General features: G+C 40.5%; 1 protein-coding gene across 1 annotated transcript in view; it reads left to right on the forward strand.

Annotated features, from left to right (window-relative positions):
- The window catches only part of CHRNB3 (cholinergic receptor nicotinic beta 3 subunit), a 55411-nt gene that overhangs the window by 27763 nt on the left and 7881 nt on the right, over positions 1-19767 (forward strand). The window contains exons 4-5 of the mRNA XM_007476412.2: positions 15184-15293; positions 15905-16787. Of these exons, the coding sequence (XP_007476474.1) occupies positions 15184-15293; positions 15905-16787 (993 nt within the window). The remainder of the gene's footprint in view (positions 1-15183; positions 15294-15904; positions 16788-19767) is intronic.

Consider the following 19767-nt stretch of genomic DNA (forward strand, 5'->3'; position numbering starts at 1 on the left):
AGACCCCAGTTTCTAAGGAAATAACAAATTGTGTCAGAATGTAAATCACTTGGTGTCTCTGGGCCTCAATTCCCTCATGTACAAAATGAAGGACTGGCAAGAAATGATTTCTAAGGTCTCTTCCAAATGCTGACATTCCATGAATAGGAATTTCTCCCAGGGTCCTAAAACCTCTACTACAGCCTCCAGGTCAGGTTCTGGGTTCTGTGACTGTGCCACTATTAAAATTAAAAATAAAATGTTACGCTCAAACTGATTTTCCTACAGAAACTCATGACTTCCTCCATTCCAGTCCATTCACATGAAACAGAAATTCTACCAATTAGAAATGGAGGCAAGCAACAAGGCTGGTTCTATAATCCCAAAGGACTGATCTTCTCAGCAAATCCTCCCATATCTTATTCTCCTTCCCTGCTGTTGTCCTACAATATATTTATTTAGTCTTTCCTCATCCCACCAAAGACCTTCATCGAGGTCTAGCAGTAAGTCATTCAAAGCAAGCTTCTATGGGGAACTATTTTTATTTGTATTGATTTTACTTTGCGTATACTTTTTCCTCTTTCCCTTGCTCTCTACAAAGTAATCAAACCCCATAAACTATAAATATATTATTAATAGCTACTCACGGAGCCAACACAAGACACCACTGAATGTCCGAGGCCCCCAACTTCTACATCCTGCTCTCCAAGGTTAAAAGAACCTTAGAACTGGCAAACTATTAGAAGTAAATGAGAAATCGAACCCATTTTTTCCCTTAGGGACATAGATTTGGTCCCTTTGTCTGATACCATAGACTATACCAGAACTGTAAAGAACCTTAGATATCATTGAGGCTAAGCTTTTCCTTTTATAAATTGAGAAAGTGCATAATTTAGCATAAGTCATAGATTTAGAGCTAGAAAGCACCCCAAAGAGCCTTAGTCCAACCCTCCCTACCCCCATTTTACTTTACCAGCATTTAGTACTGTGCTTGGCATATAGTAAGTGCTTGATAAAGGTTGAGGACCAAGGAGGGTAAGTAATTATTGTCTAAGAACAAATCCCAGACTGAAAGTAACTTAGAAAAAGGTTTATGAAGTCATCCGTCCTGTAAGCATTCCTCAGGTAGGAAGGAATATGCTCTGCTACCAGGTTCCACTTAAGACATGGTTTTGACTGTCCTGCTCTAGCTCTAGGCAGTGGGAAGGAGATAAAAAATACTGGGAAAGTTAACTTTGGCTCTCTTCCTTCCCCACACTGTCTTGTAAAGATCTGTCCTTGCATGAGCCATATGGAAATAGGCATTGCATGAAACTACTGGAATAATCTATATCAGACTAGTTATAGCCTGGGGGCAGGGGAAGAGAGAGAAAGGAAGAGAATATGATTTGTAAAATGTTAGAAAACATTTGTCAAAAATTGTTTTGGTGTGTAATTGAAAAAATCAATAAAAATAAAAACCTTCCAATTCTGAGGGACTTATGAGAAAGAATGCTATCCACATCCAGAGAAAGAACTGTGGGAGCAGAAACACAGAAGGAAAGCATGATCTATCACTTGTTTGTGTGGGGTTTTGGTTTTTAAAGGATTACTCTATTACAAAAATGAATAATATGGAAATGGGTATCAAGTGATAATGCATCTATATAACCCAGTAGAATTGTTTGTCAGCTCTGGGAGGGGGGAGGAGAAAAGGGGAGAGAAAGAACATGAATCATGTAACTATGGAAAATTGATTAAAAATAAATAAAAAATCATCCATCATATGGGAGAGGTGAAAAAGTGAGGTGAAAAGCTCACTCTTTTTGAGAGTCTGTAAGTTGGGAATTACATAGAATTCAGCTTCCAGATAAGACACACAAGTTGCTCTTAAGATGTATAGAAGGAAAAACTCATTCTATTAATCTAATCTTCAGATTTGACTGAGTTTCTGGTCAGTGCAACCTAGGTCCTGATGAGCATTAAACAAATCTATTCTCTAAGCAATACATCTGGTTTCTCCACCATGCAGAACTTGGTTCAAATGATGCAATAAAGTTTTCCCACATAATTCATTCAAAGTCACATAGTATTAGAGGATGGGGTGTACAGGCTGTTCTGGGAAGACTAGAACCTCTGGTGCAATGGCTTGCCAAGTCCTTTTCTAGGCAGCTTTTCCTCCTTTGGTATCCACCTGCCACTCAATTCTCGCCTGTAGCTCCAAAAAGCTGTAGCACACACAGTGGCCACGCTCTGATAAACCATATTGGCAGGTGGGATAAACCAGGTTGAGGGTAATCAACCCATATCAAACCCATTGGTGAGCTAGGGAGAGCCAACACATAGGATATGAAAGCTTCCCTGGAGGAAGGGGCAGATGAGAACAATTTGTTCCAATAGCCATGAAGGTAGCAGAAGCAGGTACTGTAGAGAACTTAGAGCTTGGTCAACCTTGAAGAAGCCAAGGTCATCCGCTGCATCCAGAACCCTCTCCGGTCACCCTTGTCTTGCCACTGGACTTAGATGACTCTAGAAAAGAAAGCGAGGTGATGACTATTCAACCCTGCCTCACCTAAACCCAATTTATGCTTGAGTCAAAATACATCACCCTGATGTCATTGGTCCTCTCCCAGAACTGAAGATGAACGATATTAGGGGATGGATTGATCCCAGGTTCTTTGACTTCAAATCAAGTGTTCTTTCTGCTATAGAACAGTAACTCCAGACCCAGGGAGGTAAAGTCCAGGAACATATAATTACAAAGTGGCTTGTTGTTATTGTTCAGTCATTTCAGTCAAATCCACAACTCTTTGTGACTCCATTTGGGGTTTTATTGGCAAAGGTACTGGGATGATTTGCCTTTTCCTTCTCCAGATCACTTTATAGATGAAGAAATGGAGGCAAGCAGAGTTAAATGACTTACCCAGGACTACACAGCTAGTAAATATCTTTTTTAGTAAATATTAGTAATTATTACTATACTATACTAATTATAAAATTAGTAAATATCAAAAAATTGAATTCACAAAGATGAATCTTCTTGACCCCACGGCAGGCAGATCTAGTCCCAAAAAGCAGCGCCACCATTCAAACCAGTGTGAGACTGAAATTTAATTGTTTTTGCTTCAAGTTTAATGCTCTTCCCATTAGTTCATGCTAGCACTCAAGAAACTACCATATAAGCAACCTCTTCCATGCAAAGTTTTCATTTCAAGGGGACTAGGGTCATCAAAAACAAAAAAGTCGTCTTCTGAGTCACCAAGCTTCGCAGCTCAGTAGGTAGTAATAATAAGCATGTTTGTGTGCCCTTCAGTCCCTGTGAAAGCTTTTCCAGAAGTATCAGGAGTCAGGAGCTAAAAATGCATCACCCACGTGAGGGGCATTTGAAGGTCCGAGCAAGGGAGACGGATGCCCGCTAGGCACTATGTCTACAACTTGCCAAGCATCCCCACCACAGTCTATGTGGTGATGCGCTCTCAGAACGACCTGTGTTTGTAGTCTGTCAGGTAGCATCTCAGGTTAGTGTTACCACGACTGAGTTAAATGGGGCAGATATGATTATTATTCCAAGTTACACACGCAGGATTGGGGGAGGCAAGGAAGCCCAGTTGTTGATAAGAGAACCAAGTGGCTTATGGCTTCAAGGACAGCTCCAATGTACGTGTGCCTTTATTCATTTACTCATTGTCAATGCCTTGCCTTACCAAGGGGCCATCTAAGGTGTTGCGGTGGATAAAGCTCCGAAACTAGAGTCAGGAAGACCTGGCTCAGACACTTACTAGCTGTGTGACTCGAGGCAAGTCACTTAATTCCCTGTTTGCCTCAGTTTCCTCATCTGTAAAATGGGGATAATCATAGTACTTACTTCCTAGGATTTTTATGAGGATCAAATGAGATCATTGTAAAGTGTTTTAGCACTGTATAAATGTTTTGTTGTTTAGTCCTTTTCCTGTCATTTCTGATTCTTTGTGAATCTGTTTGGAGTTTTTTGGGCAAAGATACTAGAGATGTTTGTCATTTTCTTCTCTAGCTCCTTTTACATATGGGGAAACTGAGGCAAAAAAGGTTAGGCAACTTGCCCAGAGTCACATAGCTAGTAATTTGAGCCCAAATTTGATCTCAGGAAGATGAGTTTTCCTGGCTCCAGGTCTGGCACTCTATCTACTGTGCCACCTAATTGCCCCAAATAAATATTAGCTATGATTATATTATTATTATTATTAGGAACTAGGACCTGGAGTCAGGAAGATGAGTCTTCCTGAGTTCAAATCTGGCCTCACCCACTTATGAGCTAAAATAAGGTCACAAAAAATCAGACATGACTGAAAAATGCCTGAACAACAATTCTAAGAAAAGAATCAGACTTACTCTTATTTTGAGGCTACCTTTAGGCAATAAATAATAGCTAGGAGGTCTTGGGCTAGTATTCCTTTAAAATTTTTTTTAATTTTAATTATCATGCAAGACACACTTCCATGTTGGTCACTGTTGTAAGAGCACACTCGTGTAAACCAAACCCCACCCCCAAATAAAACCATTAAAACGTTGATGTGAAAGATAGTATTCTTTGATCTTCGTCCATCTGGCTCCAAGAGTTCTTTCTCTGGAGGTGGACAGCCTTCCCCATCCTAAGTCTTTCAGAATTGTCCCAGATCATTGCATTGCTGAGAGTAAACAAGTTTTCACTGATAATCATCGTCCAGTATTGCTGTTACTGTGTATAATGTTCTCCTGGTTCTCGTTTCCTTCTGCATCCGTTCATGAAGATCTTTCAGCTTTTTCTGAAATCATCTTGTTTATCATTTCTTTTAACACAACAGTGTTGCATCACCAACACACATCACCATTTATTCAGCCATTCCACCGTGGATGGACATCCCCTCAGTTTCCAATTCTTCGCCACCACCAAAAGAGCTGCTATAAATATTTTTGCACAGGCAGGTCCTTTCCCCTTTTTAATTATCTCTCTGGGATGCACCCAGTGGTGGTATTAGAGGATCAAAGGGTACGCAGAGTTTTATAGCCCTTTGGGCATAAATTCCAAATTGTCCTCCAGAAGGGCTGGATCAATTCACAACTTTGCCCCCAGTGTGTCCGTGTCCTTGGGCTAGTGTTCCTAAAAAGTGGCCTTGATAATATAGATAATATAGGCTTGACTGTATTGATAGGAAGGCTTAGCACAGCGCCTGGCACCTAGTAAGTGCTTAATCAATATTGATTGAGGGGAAACAAGAAAGATGATTGAGACCTTATCTTGGCACTCTACCGGTAGAGTCTGGTTATCTTTGTGTTTGTGCTGCTTGGTGTATCCTTTGTGCACCTGGTGATGAGGTCGTCTGGTTAGAGGTCTTTGGCACATAATACATTGTGGGCTTGGCCATCAAGACCAGAGGCACAAGATCAGAGACCGCTATATCCTGGACAATCCCTTCAGAGCCCTTCCTTAATCTGTCCCAGTGGCAGTGGCAGAAGTCACAGAATGTTTGCACTAGGAGATCCTGGGATCCCAACAATTCCCCTCTGTACAATGGAACCTGTAGACAAGGAAGCTGGAGGTCCTACCTAGCCTTGGGTCTCTCTAGACCAGGCCAAAATAAATCAAAGTCTGAAGTCAAACAAAGCTGATGAAGGGACAGACGGACAGACCCAGGACTAGACACCACTGGGCTCCTGGTGGCTCTCCTTGTTTTTCACCCCTTTGCCTTGATACTTATTTCCACAAATTCCATTTAACGGCCAATACTGGGAATCTCATTCTTTGTTCTTACTTCCTTAGCATTTCTCCCCATCTGCATGCCCCTTAGTGACTGAGACCCAGTCAGTCGTGGTATATATCTTTTTTGTTTTTAAATCTTTACCTTCCATCTTAGAATCAATTCTGTGTCTTGGCTTCAAGGCAGAAGAGTGGTAAGGACTAGGCAATGGGGGTTAAATGACTTGTCTAAGGTCACACAGCCTGGAAGTGGCTGAGGCCAAATTTGAACCCAGGACCTTCCATCTCTAGGCATGGCTCTTAATCCACTGTGTTATCTAGCTGCCCCTGGCTTCCTTACCTTTTAAGAAAACTAACCTTTATGGCAGGAAACAGAGTCCTACACTGTTCCCAGAGCTGGGGTTGATGAAAGTTTACAAAGCATGATTCTTTCCCCCATGGAATTTATCATTTAATTGGAAATAAAACATACATAGAGAGAATTATAATATGTCATTAATATAGTATAATATGATATGATATGATTTAAAATGTATAATGATGTATTATGGAGGATTTGGACTGAGGAGAGATTCATCCCAGCTCTGCCATTTTCTAACTATGTGATCAGGGGCAAAGTAATTTCTCCTCTGGAACTTGGTTCCCTCATCTGTAAAGTGGGAGGAATTATATCCAAATTACCTGCCTCAAATTATGTGAGGTGCTACATAAATGTGAACTGTTTTTATTAAGGAGGAATAACAACAATAACAACAAAATGGTAAAAGCATTCAGCCCCACACATTTGCCTCTAAAATCATTTGACTATTATCACTCTAGAACCAGAAGAGACTTTCCAGGAAGCCATCCAGTCCAACCCCTTCATTTTACAGAGGAGGAAATTCTGGTCCAGGGAAGCTATATGAATTGTCCAAGTTAGCAACGGATGTGGGATTTGAACCCAAGTCCTCTGACTTTTAGAATCAAACCACAAAGACTAGACGATAAACTCAAAACTTCCTACATTTATTTAAATGTATCAGTTCTGATTCACTTGTGTTTTGAGCTGTTATTATCTTGACATTTCCTAACTCATTCCTTTGGCATCCCTTCTTATTACGAGGGCCATTTGCACTTCTTATTCAGCCAGAAACAGAAAGCTGAATTATCCCAGATAAAATGATGGGAGGAGGCTCAAAGGCTATTTGGTAGAAATCACCTTAAAATTAAAATGAAACAAAATTAAATTTGTTTTAAGAATTTCACAATGCACCTTCCTTCAGATAACCTGGGTCCACAAGACTTGGAAATCAATGAGAAAGTCCATTGTAAAGGGGAGGAGGGAGGCAGAATCATTATTTCTGGCATCAGGAGACTGAGCCGAATCCCATTTCTCTCACTTCCCACCCGTAGGACCTTGGGGAAATCGTTTCTGATCTCTGGGTCCATCTTTGGTCCTCAACTTCCTCATTCAGAAAATATGGGTGTTGGACCAGCCGATGGCTAAAGCTTCATCTAGCCCTAAAGTTGATCTTGTGATTCTGAATTACATATTTGAGCCTCAGTCGTGTTTGATTTAACTTTTAAACTGAATGATTTTGAAGGCTGGTTTATTTACAGTGAGAAAAATCCAATTTAGTGGGGTTTAAATGGAATGTTGTTTCAGATCATCATAACCTAAGCAGGCAAAGGTTATTTTATGTAAATGTGCAAGGAAGGAAATGAAGGAGGAGATGCTATAGTGCATATTCAGAATCAACAAGTCTTTTTTTTTTTCCCGTGGATTAACTTTAATATTTGGTTCCACTGTCCATCTCTCTTCCTATTCCATTTCCCGTTGCAGCTAGTGTTAAATAATCCCAAGTTCATATTTGGAAAGGACTTTAAGAAACGTGTCTGGAACAAGCTGCACAAACATGGGCTGTTATTTCTACGCTGCCCCTGGAAGGAGAGGACAGGGAGGGGAGCCCTCCTGAGGTTCCAGGGCTGCAGGAGGTCAGGGGTCAGGGGAGCAAGGATGTTGTCAGCAATTTCCTGGGGCTTTTGAGGGAACAAGACGCTGGGGGGTTGTGGCTTTGAAGCCTCTTTGCCAGCATTGTGGCAGGATGTAGGGGAAATAGCGGGGCTGCCACTGTGGTTCTCACTCTGTCCCTTGGTAATCTTGGGTTAGAGAGATCAGCAAACACTGTGTTTGCTGTGTTTTGTTCACTAAGTGAATCTTAATGAGAATTGATTGATTGATTTAACCCTTACCTCCTGTCCTAGGATCAATGCTGTGTATTGGTTCCAAGGCAGAAGAGTGTTAAGGGCTAGGAAATGGTGGTTACAGTGACTTGCCCAGGGTCACACAGCTAGATTTGAACCCAAGACTTCCCATCTTTATACTTTGGCTCTCAATCCACTGAGCCTCCTAGCTGCCCCACTTGATAAGAATTTAAATGAGAGAGATTTCCATGGACGTCTTGGGGAGAACCACACCTAGATACATCCAGAGTCCCTTTTGGATTTGTCATAGAAGAAAGGGAGGGCATCAAGATTCCAGGTTCTTTGCACAGCCTTACAGAGAGGGTTAGCATCATGGCATCTTGGCTTTAGAGTTGGATGGGAATTTTAGAGGCCATCTTTGCTAATCCCCTCATTTTATGGAAAAGGTTAAATGACTTGCCCAGATGACACAGCTGGTAAATGTCTAAGTCAGGATTTGAATCCAGGTCTCCCTGACTCCAAATTCAGTACTCTAACAACTATGGCAAGCTGACCCAAACCCAGCTTATCATATTCCCTTCAAAGATTTAGATGAGTGGAGACCTGACAGTTTCGCTGACCCTGTTGTCTCTTCTCACAGATTCACAGATTTCAGTCCTCTCCTAAATAAATTGTTTTGGTATTTTGAAGTGGTAAACAATTCAGAATTCCTTTCATATATAGATTAGACTTTTTCATGCATTGTTTCAGTCATGTTGACTCTTTGTGATCCCAGATGGGGTTTTTCCAGCAAAAAAAAAAAAAAGAAAATGCTCGAGTGGTTTGTCATTTCCTTCTCTAGCTCATTGTATAGATGAGGAAACTGAGCCAAGCAGGGTTAAGTAAGTGACTTTGCCCAGGATCACACAGTTGGTAATTGTCTGGGGGCTGGATTTGAACTCAGGTCTTCCTGACTCTAGGCTGGCCTCTCTACCCACTGAGACAGGTAGCTGCTCCATAGGTTGGACTAGATGATATCACACTCTCAAATGATTTAGAGATTCCAATTCCAAGAGGTCAGTCTCTGGAACTGTTTTCTCATTTACAGCAGCCCCAGCTCCTCTGGGATAATTTTCTGAAGTCCTCATGCCTGCACACTACACGGACTGATCTCTAAGATTTTTCAGCAAAATGGGTACCACAGAATTCTCCATGTGTTCCGTAGTGCTCAACGGACTCTCTCAGAGCTCGCATCAGCAAAGCCACTGGGGTTAGTGGTTGGGTCAAGGCAGTCAAAAACTCTGAATCAAAAAGGAGTCAGTCCAGTGTTTTCAGCCACCCTAATTACGGAATTAAATCAGCTACCAGCTGATCTGATCAATTGGGCAGGAACTGGTCATTAACATGATTTGCTCATGTCACTGTCTGCAAATAAATGTAGTTCTTTGCTCCTTCTGTAGCTGGTGCCATCTACTATGTCCTAATCACACACAGACCCCAATAGAAAAACCCCCTAAAGCGTCTCCAAAAGACCACGCTTTTTATTTTTTAAACTCGTAACCTTCCGTCTTAGATTCGATACAGTACCGAGTAGTGGCAAGGGCTAGGCAATGGGCGTTCAGTGGCGTTCCCAGGTTTGCACGACGAGGGAGTATCTCAGGCTGCTGCAACACCCCCTTCCTGCCCCCCTTCCCCCATTGCTAACTTTTCAATATTGCTCATTCCATGTTGACTTCTTTAATCTTGCCCACTGGTTTTTGGCTCCCAAGAGTCAATTGTCAAATTTTCAGTGTGAGCATTTACTCCTTAGAAATCAACAAACACTTCAAACTGGGGCTTGATTTGTTATGTTGTTAGTTGTCTAGATTTTAAAAAGTGATGGAGAAAATGTTAAAAATGCAGATTAAACTTAAAAGTGTATTGTGAGTTTACCAGAACACTCTGGTATTGGTTAGATTTGCACCAGGTTCAGTTTATTTTTTTAAACCCTTACCTTCTGTCTTAGAATCAATACTGTGTATTGGCTCCAAGGCAGAAGAGTGGTATGAGGGCTAGGCAATGGGGGTTAAGTGACTTGCCCAGGATCACACAGCTGGGAAGTATCTGAGGTCAGATTTTAACCCAGGACCTCCCATCTCTAGGCCTGACTCTCAATCCACTGAGCCACCCAGCTGCCCCCCACCCCAGGTTCAGTTTAGATAGTAGGACACAGATATAATTTGACGGCAAAAAAGTCTATTATGGAATAAGGTTCAAGGATGTTGCTTCCTGCTCCAAATCAAGGGCTAAAACATTTTTTTGACTCAAGATCCCCTAAACTACTGAATCCTGGTTAGAGGAGACCTCAGAGGTCACATGTTCCAACTCATACTTGTTTAGGAAACCCCTTTACCATATCCTTAACAGGCCTCTGCTTGGAAACATCTGGTGAAATGGAATCAACTAACTCCCAAGACAAGCATTTCCATTCTTGGATAATTCTAATGGTTAGGAATATTGCCTTTTACTAAGTCTAAATCTACCATTCTGCAACTCCTACTCATTAGTTGTTTTTTTTTTTGCCTTGCCTCATAAACCCAGGCAAAACAAGATGAAGCCTTCATCCCCATGCCAACACTTCTTGGAAACCATTATTATGCACCGCCCTCACCTATTTTCTTTACCAGGTTTCTCTTTTATTTTCTCCTGACCAGTTCAGATAATGCCCCCAAAGAAGCAAAAAGTGGGCAATAAATGGTTGTGGTCAATTGTCTTACAGGGCCTATAATCAGATCACTTGAGAAGTCAATCAATAGACATAATTAGCTCAAAGCAAAGGTATTTTCAAAGGTGGCAATTAAGGACAATAACCACATGGTTTTCTTCTTTAAACCTAGGACACTCTTTCCTTCAAAAATATACATCGTCAGTGGAAAGAGTAGGCACATCATTGTGTACTTTGGTTGTGAGGCATACAAGGAAGGAACACATGTGGCCAAGGCAACTCGAGCCTCTGGTACTAGAGGAATCGCCATGTCTATTCCTTTCTTTTTGGCTTCCTCGCACAACTTCTACCTGGGGTTCAGCATAAAGGATGACTAGATTGCTTGGCTGCTACCTAGATTTGCTGCTCTCTTCAGCATGAGTGGCAGAGCTAATTCTCCCTTGAATCCATAGTTAATTCTTTTGTCAGCTACTAAATAAAGGCCATTTCTCTTAGACCCAATTTCACGGTTTCAATGTCTCCGTGATATGATGCCTCCTATTGGATGCATAGCTCTGTTTTTTGATAGCACGGCCATTGGGAAGGAGAGGTAAATCTTACCCTCAAAATTTGCCCTCTGATAAAAGTATAGGAGTTATATACTCCACAAAGCCACTTCCTGCCTTGGCTATCCTTCATTGATCTTTCAGGGCTGGCAAACCATTAAAGGGGTGACCAATCTTTGGCCATATGATGGCAAGTTGTCTCTCTGATTTCATCAAGAATAACTCCTTCAATGAATAATTTGGAACAGTATAACCTAGTAGATTTGCTTGTCAGCTCTGGGAAGGGGGAAGGGAAGAGGAAAAGGAAAGAAAATGAATCATGGAAACATGGAAATATATTTTAAAAATAAAAATTTAAAGAACTTCATGTTTTGTAAAAGGGTAACAAGGCATAAACATATCTTTATATTTTATTTAATATATTAACTGTCCATCTTTCTGTCCACTGTTCTACAATTTTATCCATGGGGCTAAAGGGAACTTCCTCCCTTTTTCACGTTATTTATGAATATGTCTCATATCTTTCACTAGATTATAAATTGCCCCGAGTTCAGAAATGTTTCTTTCTTCTTTGAATAATATGACTAAACATTATTGCTAAGTTATGCTCTACATCTAATCAATGCTCAAAAAAAGTTGTTGAATTGAATCGAACTATCCTATAAATGTACATTCCACTAGATATTTTCTGAAATACCACCTCCTCTGATGGAACTACTCAAGTGGAAATTAAATGAAGACTTTCATCATTCCAACTAGTCTATATTCTAACCATCTGTCCTCCAATTGCATAGTAAACAACGTGACATTATGTGTTCCCAATTTTGGACTGGAATTGATATTTTCCTGATTAAATTGGAGCACAGAGAGAGAGAGATAGTATCCTAACTGTGGTCAACACTGCAAAGCATTAGGCCACGTGATAAGGGATTAAAGAAGTATGAGTAATGTTTATATCTAAAATTTTCCCCTAGTTTTGTTCCTCTCATATACATTATCTTCCCTGAGAACTCAACTACAAAAACAAAATAAACAAAAAACACAAAAAATTTACCTAGAATAAAAGGAATGCAACAATGAAATAAATTGTTGGAGCAATATTCCTGATTATCAATTAGATTTAGATACTTAGCAACTAAGTACTAAAAAGGTCCATAGCAACTAGCAGCGTAAAGGAGAATTTTAGAGTTCTAGTAACTACCCAAATATGATTCCCAAGCAGAAATTACTTCTCTTTACATTACTATGGGAGAAATCTTTGAGATTTTTGCTTCCATAGGAAATAGCCCAGATCGAGATCAGACAGATTAGATTTTTAGAGAGAATTTTCATTCATATATTTCAATGTACATATGACCATAAAAAAGGATAGACTGGGCACATGAAAAAAGTGAACAATAATTTATGGACAGTCTTTATGCTATCTTGATGACATGGAAGAGTAAGATGTCAAGAGTATGCAAGGGGACCAGCTGGGTGGCTCACTGGATTGAAAGCCAGGCCCAGAGATAGGAGATCCTGGGTTCAAATCTAGTCTCAGACACTTCCTAGGCAAGTCACTTAACCCCCATTGCCTAGCCCTTACCACTCTTCTGTCTTGAAATAAATACACAGTATTAAGTCTAAGGAAGAAAGAAAGTAAGGTGTGTGTGTGTGTGTTTTTTTAAGAAGTATGCAAGAAAGACCTCCAATATATTAAGGAGACCACTTGTGGTGAATTTATGGAAGGATCTGCACAAGTGTTATGGGACAGGTAGGCATAGATTGCTTGCATTTTCTGAATCAGTAGAGAAAGCATTCAGATTAGTGAGATACTTGTACTGGGATGTTTTCATTCCTACAGAAAAAGGAGAGAAAATCTTTTCAATAAAAGAGCACAAAGAAGTATCCCACCTGTCCAGGCTTCTCAGAGAAGCACAGAAAAAAAAATCTGCTAGTGCTAAAGAACTGTTGGTCCATGGGAAGGCCTTTTCCCATGGTGATGCAACTTTTATGTCTGCAATTACAAGCTCTTTAAGGGATTGAATCTACTTAACTTTCTTTTTCCAAGATGGAGCACAATGCTGTGCAAATCTGGGAGCATAGTAAATATTAATCATGATGATGGCTTGGCTGTATTGCCATAGTCAATTAGTCTTCAGGCTTCATGAATATATTATGATTTTAGCATGCAGTCACATCATCCATTTGTATACTCCTGACTCAATTATAAGAGTGGATGTCACAGTAACCCCGAAAGAATCACATGGAACAGGACTCTTTAATTCAGTATAATGTCATTCCACAAGAGACTCTATAATTGCTCACTGTCCAGACAATAGACAGAAATGCAGAAGAATTTAATTTTCAGGTCAGATTCCATGAGATTTTGTATCTCGAGCTTTATTAAAAGCCACATGCACTATAATTGTGATATCCATCCATCATCCACTCATGCTTCACAATCCAGCCAAGTAAGTCATTGGGATCGGGGGGGGGGGAGGGGGGTTGCCCCATTTTTCAAATGGTGCCTGAATTCATTGAACTCTCTGATTTCATAATTAATAAACTTATTTTATTAAAAATGAAACATAAATGAGTATATGGAAGATAACCAGATTCCAATCTAAGTGGGAGCCCATAAGAAGGCATTTAGATGACAGCATAGGAGGAAAATCTTGGCATACATTAATTTGTGAGAAGATTTCTTCTTAACACAGTATTATTTCATTCTAAGATTGGTCTACAACATTACATTTTATGTTTAGATATTTTCCTCATTCCTTTCTCCTGACAACCATAGGAATGCTCTCACACCAAAGCAAAGCTTCTAAAATTGGGATAATTGACTGAACATGTAAACTCCATTTTTTCTTGTGAACAAAATTAGATTTGACCAAACATGTTGAAGGGTGACACAGCCATGTCCTTACCCACTTCCACTGGGGTGAACAATGGAAGTGAAACCAGATCTAACTGGATTTCTCCATCTAGATCAGCAAAGATATTGGAATCCTGTGATGCGGCATGTGACTTACCCCATCATCCTGAAGGGATCAGCAGACTGGAAAATATTAGCCCACCTCTTCATCAAGAATCCACTAATTAGAGATATCTTGGACTCTCTAGGAGAGTCCAATAATGAGCTCTCAGGATTACATTTAAATGATTCAGGAATATGGATGAACAATCTCTAATCATGATCATGAACCATTAATTTATTGGTTATTGCTAGCCTAATAAATAAATTGATTTTTTCTTACCTGGAAGCTAGTCTTTCAGAATTTTTACTCATCACATTCATCTATCAAAGGCTATAGTGCCAAGGAAAATATTCAAGGCTAATGACAATCGAATACTTTTCAGATCTGATGTTAGATGTCATAGATAAACTAGATAACTAGAATTAATTTAGTTTATTCTCCCTGTCTTTATTATTCATATTATTTTTCATGAGAAATCCAGCTGCAGAAAGTTAACCAAAGAAAAATTGTTGGGATTTACAACTAAATGTTTTTGAGGGGTCGGACCTATGACCCCTATAAGGGGTCAGTGTTTGGAAATCCTGATATGGAAAATGCTTCCCCTGATATGGATCACCCAGTATGTCAACAAGCATTTATCATGTACTTACTATGTGCCTGGCACTGCACTAAGCACTACAGAGTATTAAAAAAGGCAAAAACAGGCCCTGACTTCAAGGGGTTTGCATTCTCAGAAACTTATCTGTAACCTACAGTCTTAGAAAAGTTGCCTGGGGCACCAAGAAATTAATAGTTCTTGACACACATAGTAAATGCTTGCTATATGGATTAAGTAACTGGTCCATAATCACACAAAGACAAGACCTGAATCCTAGGCTGGCACTCTATCTCCTTTGTCATACTACTGAGTTAAAGATGGTGATTATTACATTAATATTTAAATATGACAATTATAAAAGCATTGGAGGTTCAGGGCAAAGATAGAGACTTCTCGCTTTCTCTGGTGTTCAGACTCACTTCTCATCATGAAATCATACTCCTCCATATCATGGGAATCCCCAATATGATCTCTAGTAGGAAGGATAGGCAATCAATGAAGACAAAGTTCTAATAATTTTTGTCATTGATTCTCAACAGGAATGGATAGACCACAAATTGCGCTGGAACCCTGATGAATATGGTGGAATAAACTCCATTAAAGTTCCTTCTGAATCTCTTTGGCTTCCTGATATAGTTCTTTTTGAAAAGTAAGTATCTTAGAGGCAACTAAGTGGTACAATGCATAGAATACCAGGTCTGGAATATGGACAACTTGGGTTCAAATGTGGTCTCAGACATTTCTTAGTTGTGTGACCCTGGGCAAGTTACTTAACCCAGCTTGCCTAGCCTTTGCCCTTGTGTTTTAGGGTTGTTACTAAGACCAAAAAAAAAAAAGGAAGGAAGGGAGGGAGGAAAGAGGGGAGGGAGGGAGAAAGGAAGGAAGGAAGGAAGGAAGGAAGGAAGGAAGGAAGGAAGGAAGGAAGGAAGGAAGGAAGGAAGGAAGGAAGGAAGGAAGGAAGGAAGGAAGGAAGGAAGGAAGGAAGGAAGGAAGGAAGGAAGGAAGGAAGGAGAGAAGGAGAGAGTCTAATTCCTTTAATTTAGAAGGGAGGGAGATGAAGCCTCAAAAATAAAATTATTTAAATAAGGTCGTAATACGAGTAGAACCAAGATTAAGAGCCAGGTTCTCATTTATTCTAATAGTGAGAGAAGAATAATTATACAACTGCAATGCAGTTGAATATTGAATATATTGAAAGAAATAACCAATCATTCTACACATGAAAAACCTTTATATTGAAAGTGACTGTGTCTCTTTCAGTGCTGATGGACGCTTCGAAGGTTCCCTGATGACCAAGGTCATAGTAAGACACAATGGAACCATTGTTTGGACTCCTCCATCTAGTTACAAAAGCTCCTGCACAATGGATGTGACATTTTTCCCATTTGACCGACAGAACTGTTCAATGAAATTTGGTTCCTGGACTTATGATGGCACCATGGTTGACCTTGTTTTAATCGATGAGAATGTTGACAGGAAAGACTTCTTTGATAATGGAGAATGGGAAATACTCTATGCCAAAGGCATGAAAGGAAACAGAAGGGAGGGTTTGTATTCTTACCCTTATGTTACATATTCTTTTGTTCTGAGGCGTCTGCCTCTGTTCTATACCCTTTTCCTCATAGTCCCTTGTCTTGGATTGTCCTTCCTGACCATCCTTGTCTTTTATTTGCCTTCTGATGAAGGAGAAAAACTCTCTCTCTCCACATCAGTTCTAGTTTCCCTGACTGTTTTTCTCCTAGTGATTGAAGAAATCATCCCATCTTCTTCAAAGGTCATCCCCCTGATTGGGGAGTATCTGCTATTCATCATGATTTTTGTCACCCTGTCCATCATCATCACAGTCTTTGTTATCAATGTTCACCACCGTTCTTCTTCCACTTACCACCCCATGGCCCCTTGGGTAAAAAGATTGTTTCTCCAAAAGCTCCCGAAACTTCTCTGCATGAGAGGCCCCATTGATCGCTACCCCTTCCCAGATGTGGTGGAAAGCCAGCCAGAAGCTAAAGCAAAAATGCCAGCAAAGCAGAGACAGAAACAAATGAAAGATGGAGAAAAAATACTGGTTGCCTTTTTGGAAAAGGCTGCTGAGTCTATTAGGTACATCTCTAGGCACGTGAAGAAAGAACATTTCATCAACGAGGTGAGTGAACTCAAAAAATAAAGAAGTCAGTACCAGCTGAGATGATGATAATAATAGGTTATGATAATAATAATAATTAGTAATATTAATAAATAGTCATCATAATCATAACTAGCATTTCTATAGTACTTCCTTTTTTACTTTTACAATTTTATTTACAATTGTTATTTTTGGCAATTTTAAAAATAATTTTTATCTCATTTATATTTTTTTATAATTATTTGTACAATTTTGAAAATAATTTTTACCTTTATTTTTATCTTTTCCATGATTATATCATTTGATCCTCACAACAACCCTGGGAGGAAGGTGTACTATGATCCCCATTTTATGGTTGAGGAAACTGAGGCAAACAGAGGTCAAGTGACTTGCTCAGACACATAGGTAGTAAGTGTCTGAGGCCAGATGTGGACTCATATCTTCTTGACTCCAGGCCTGATCCTCTAGCCCAGGGGTCCCCAAACTACAGCCCAGCCCCCAAGGCCATTTATTCGGCCCCCACCACACTTCCAGAAGGAGCACCTCTTTCATTGGTAGTCAGTAAGAGAAGCACTGTATGTGGTGGTGCTGCAAAGCGTGGTATTGCTCACGTACAGTATTACTTCCGATGACATCATCCTTTGTATGGTGCCTTGTTCTGAGAGTAACTGAATGAGATCAAGGCGCCGCACAAAGAATTATGTGGCTGCACAATGGAAGACATCAGCATGGTGAGCAGCGATCTGGAGGAGGGGATTCCACACTGTGTATACTGCTGCCTGGTCTAGTGGTGGCAGTGATGGGCCTGTGCAAGGTGTGACAGACCCATCACAGCCAGCGCTGCAGCCTCCACTATCCCAGACAGCAGTATACAGATTTGTTCATAGTTTTTTTTGATAGTTCGGCCCTCCAATGGTCTGAGGGACAGTGAACTGGCCCCCTGTGTAAAAAGTTTGGGGACCCCTGCTCTAGTCAATATGCCAACTACGTTCCTCCAGCTCATCTTGCTCATTTTTTTTTTAAACCCTTACCTTCTGTCTTGGAGTCTATACTGTGTATTGGCTCCAAGGCAGAAGAGTGGTAAGGGCTGGGCAATGGGGGTCAAGTGACTTGCCCAGGGTCACACAGCTGGGAAGTGTCTGAGGTCAGATTTGAACCTAGGACCTCCCGTCTCTAGGGCTAATTCTCAATCCACTGAGCTACCCAGCTGCCCCTCGTTTTTTTTTTAATGGATGAAAAACAGATTGGTACAGTGAATAGATCACAGGTCTTGCACAGTGGAGATGTGGAATTCTGACCTGAATCCTGCCTTAGATACTTTCTACTTGTGCAACCCTGGGCAAAACACTTCTCCAGGCCTCAGTTTCCTCATCTGTAAAAGGAGGATGTTCACTAAGGTCCTTTCTAGTGTAGCACAAAGATCCTATGAAGAAACAGAGATGGACGAATTCGATGACTTCCCCACATCACACAAGTACTATAGGAAATTCTGGTACTGGAATTAGATGCCAAGTTGCCTTGTTGTGGGAGAACAAGTGCTGGTTCTCGTCCAAAGAATTGCAGCTCGGACCCCTTCATCTTAAGGTGTGAAAGTGTTTGTTCAAGGATGTTACAGACAGCATAGCCAGGGTGATGGAAAAGCCAAAGCAGGATTTCAAGTGACTGGTTTGATTAGGGGTCTGGGGTATTGTCCTCCTCCCATCCTGGGAATTCCCTGCCTTCCCGCAGATTATTCCTCCCAGGGGTGTTCTAGGGGATGTTCTGGGTGAAGGGGCAGGGAAGGAGTACAAAGATCCCCAGGATGCCTGGGTAGCGTTCCTTCCCAGATCTTGTTTGTCGGGCTTTCAAAGTTGTTTTGGATGCTTTGGTGTCCCTTCCCAGCTTTGCAAACTTTTATCCAAGGGAAAAAAGTCTTAACAAAGCTCAGATGCTCCCCTACCCCTCCAGGCTTGGCTTTTTAAGCTCTGATCAACTGGGAATATCTGGGAAAGATCAGAGGAACATATACTTTTCTGCCAACTAATTAAAAAAAAGAAAAGAAAAGAAAAAGGATTTCAAAGCACTTCTAAGATTTTAAAGTACCATTTCTCATTCTCTCCACTGCTCACTTCTCATCAGTCTAATTCCATATCCACTTTCCACTATATTACTCTGCCTCATTTAGTCATTTATAATTAAGTCATTTATAAAATGATTCATACTGGTTGGATTTGATCCATAGTTGTGATTTCTCCAATATACAAAAATCAGTATGGAAATTCCTTCTACAAATGCATCAAAGCAATTCCTTTGTGACTTGTATAGCCTTCAAGGATTGCCTGGGAGCAATAAGGGATTGTCCATGGTGGATCTTCCTGGCCCGAAGCCAATCCTGTAGTCTTTATGACACACTGCCTCTCAGTATGGGAAATCACACTGATCCTAGACCAGGAAAAGGATGCACAGCGTGCTAATTTGGCAATTCTTCACTGGCGTAATCTTTAGTCAAATTATTCTGATAATGATGGTGATGGATATTCTAAAGTAAGAAAAAATGTCCTTGTAGCAAGTATTGCCAAATATCCTCTTAGGAGCCTGGTAATTTACTTCATTTTTACATCTTTTTTTTTTCCTGGCATAGTAGTCAGAATGTTGGGCTGAGAGTCAAGAAAACAAGAACCAAGAAAATTGGGTTCTAATCCCACCTCCCACATTTACCATCTGTGTACCCATGAGCAATTCACTTAAACTCTCCAACCTCTCAATTTTCTCTCACATAAAATGAGGTTAACAATAAAAGGCAGTGAGGTAGCACAGTCCAGAGGTCCTGGGTTCAAATTTGGCCTCAGATACTTCCTAGCTGTGTGATGCTGGGCAAGTGATTAAACCTCTGCCTAGCCCTTGCTGCTCTTCTATCCTAAAATTGAAACTAATAGGGGGCAGCTGGGTAGCTCAGTGGATTGAGAGCCAGGCCTAGAGACAGGAGGTCCTAGGTTCAAATCTGGCCTCAGACACTTCCCAG

This window comes from Monodelphis domestica, chromosome 1 (genome assembly GCF_027887165.1).
Source record: "Monodelphis domestica isolate mMonDom1 chromosome 1, mMonDom1.pri, whole genome shotgun sequence".
Taxonomy (NCBI): domain Eukaryota; kingdom Metazoa; phylum Chordata; class Mammalia; order Didelphimorphia; family Didelphidae; genus Monodelphis; species Monodelphis domestica.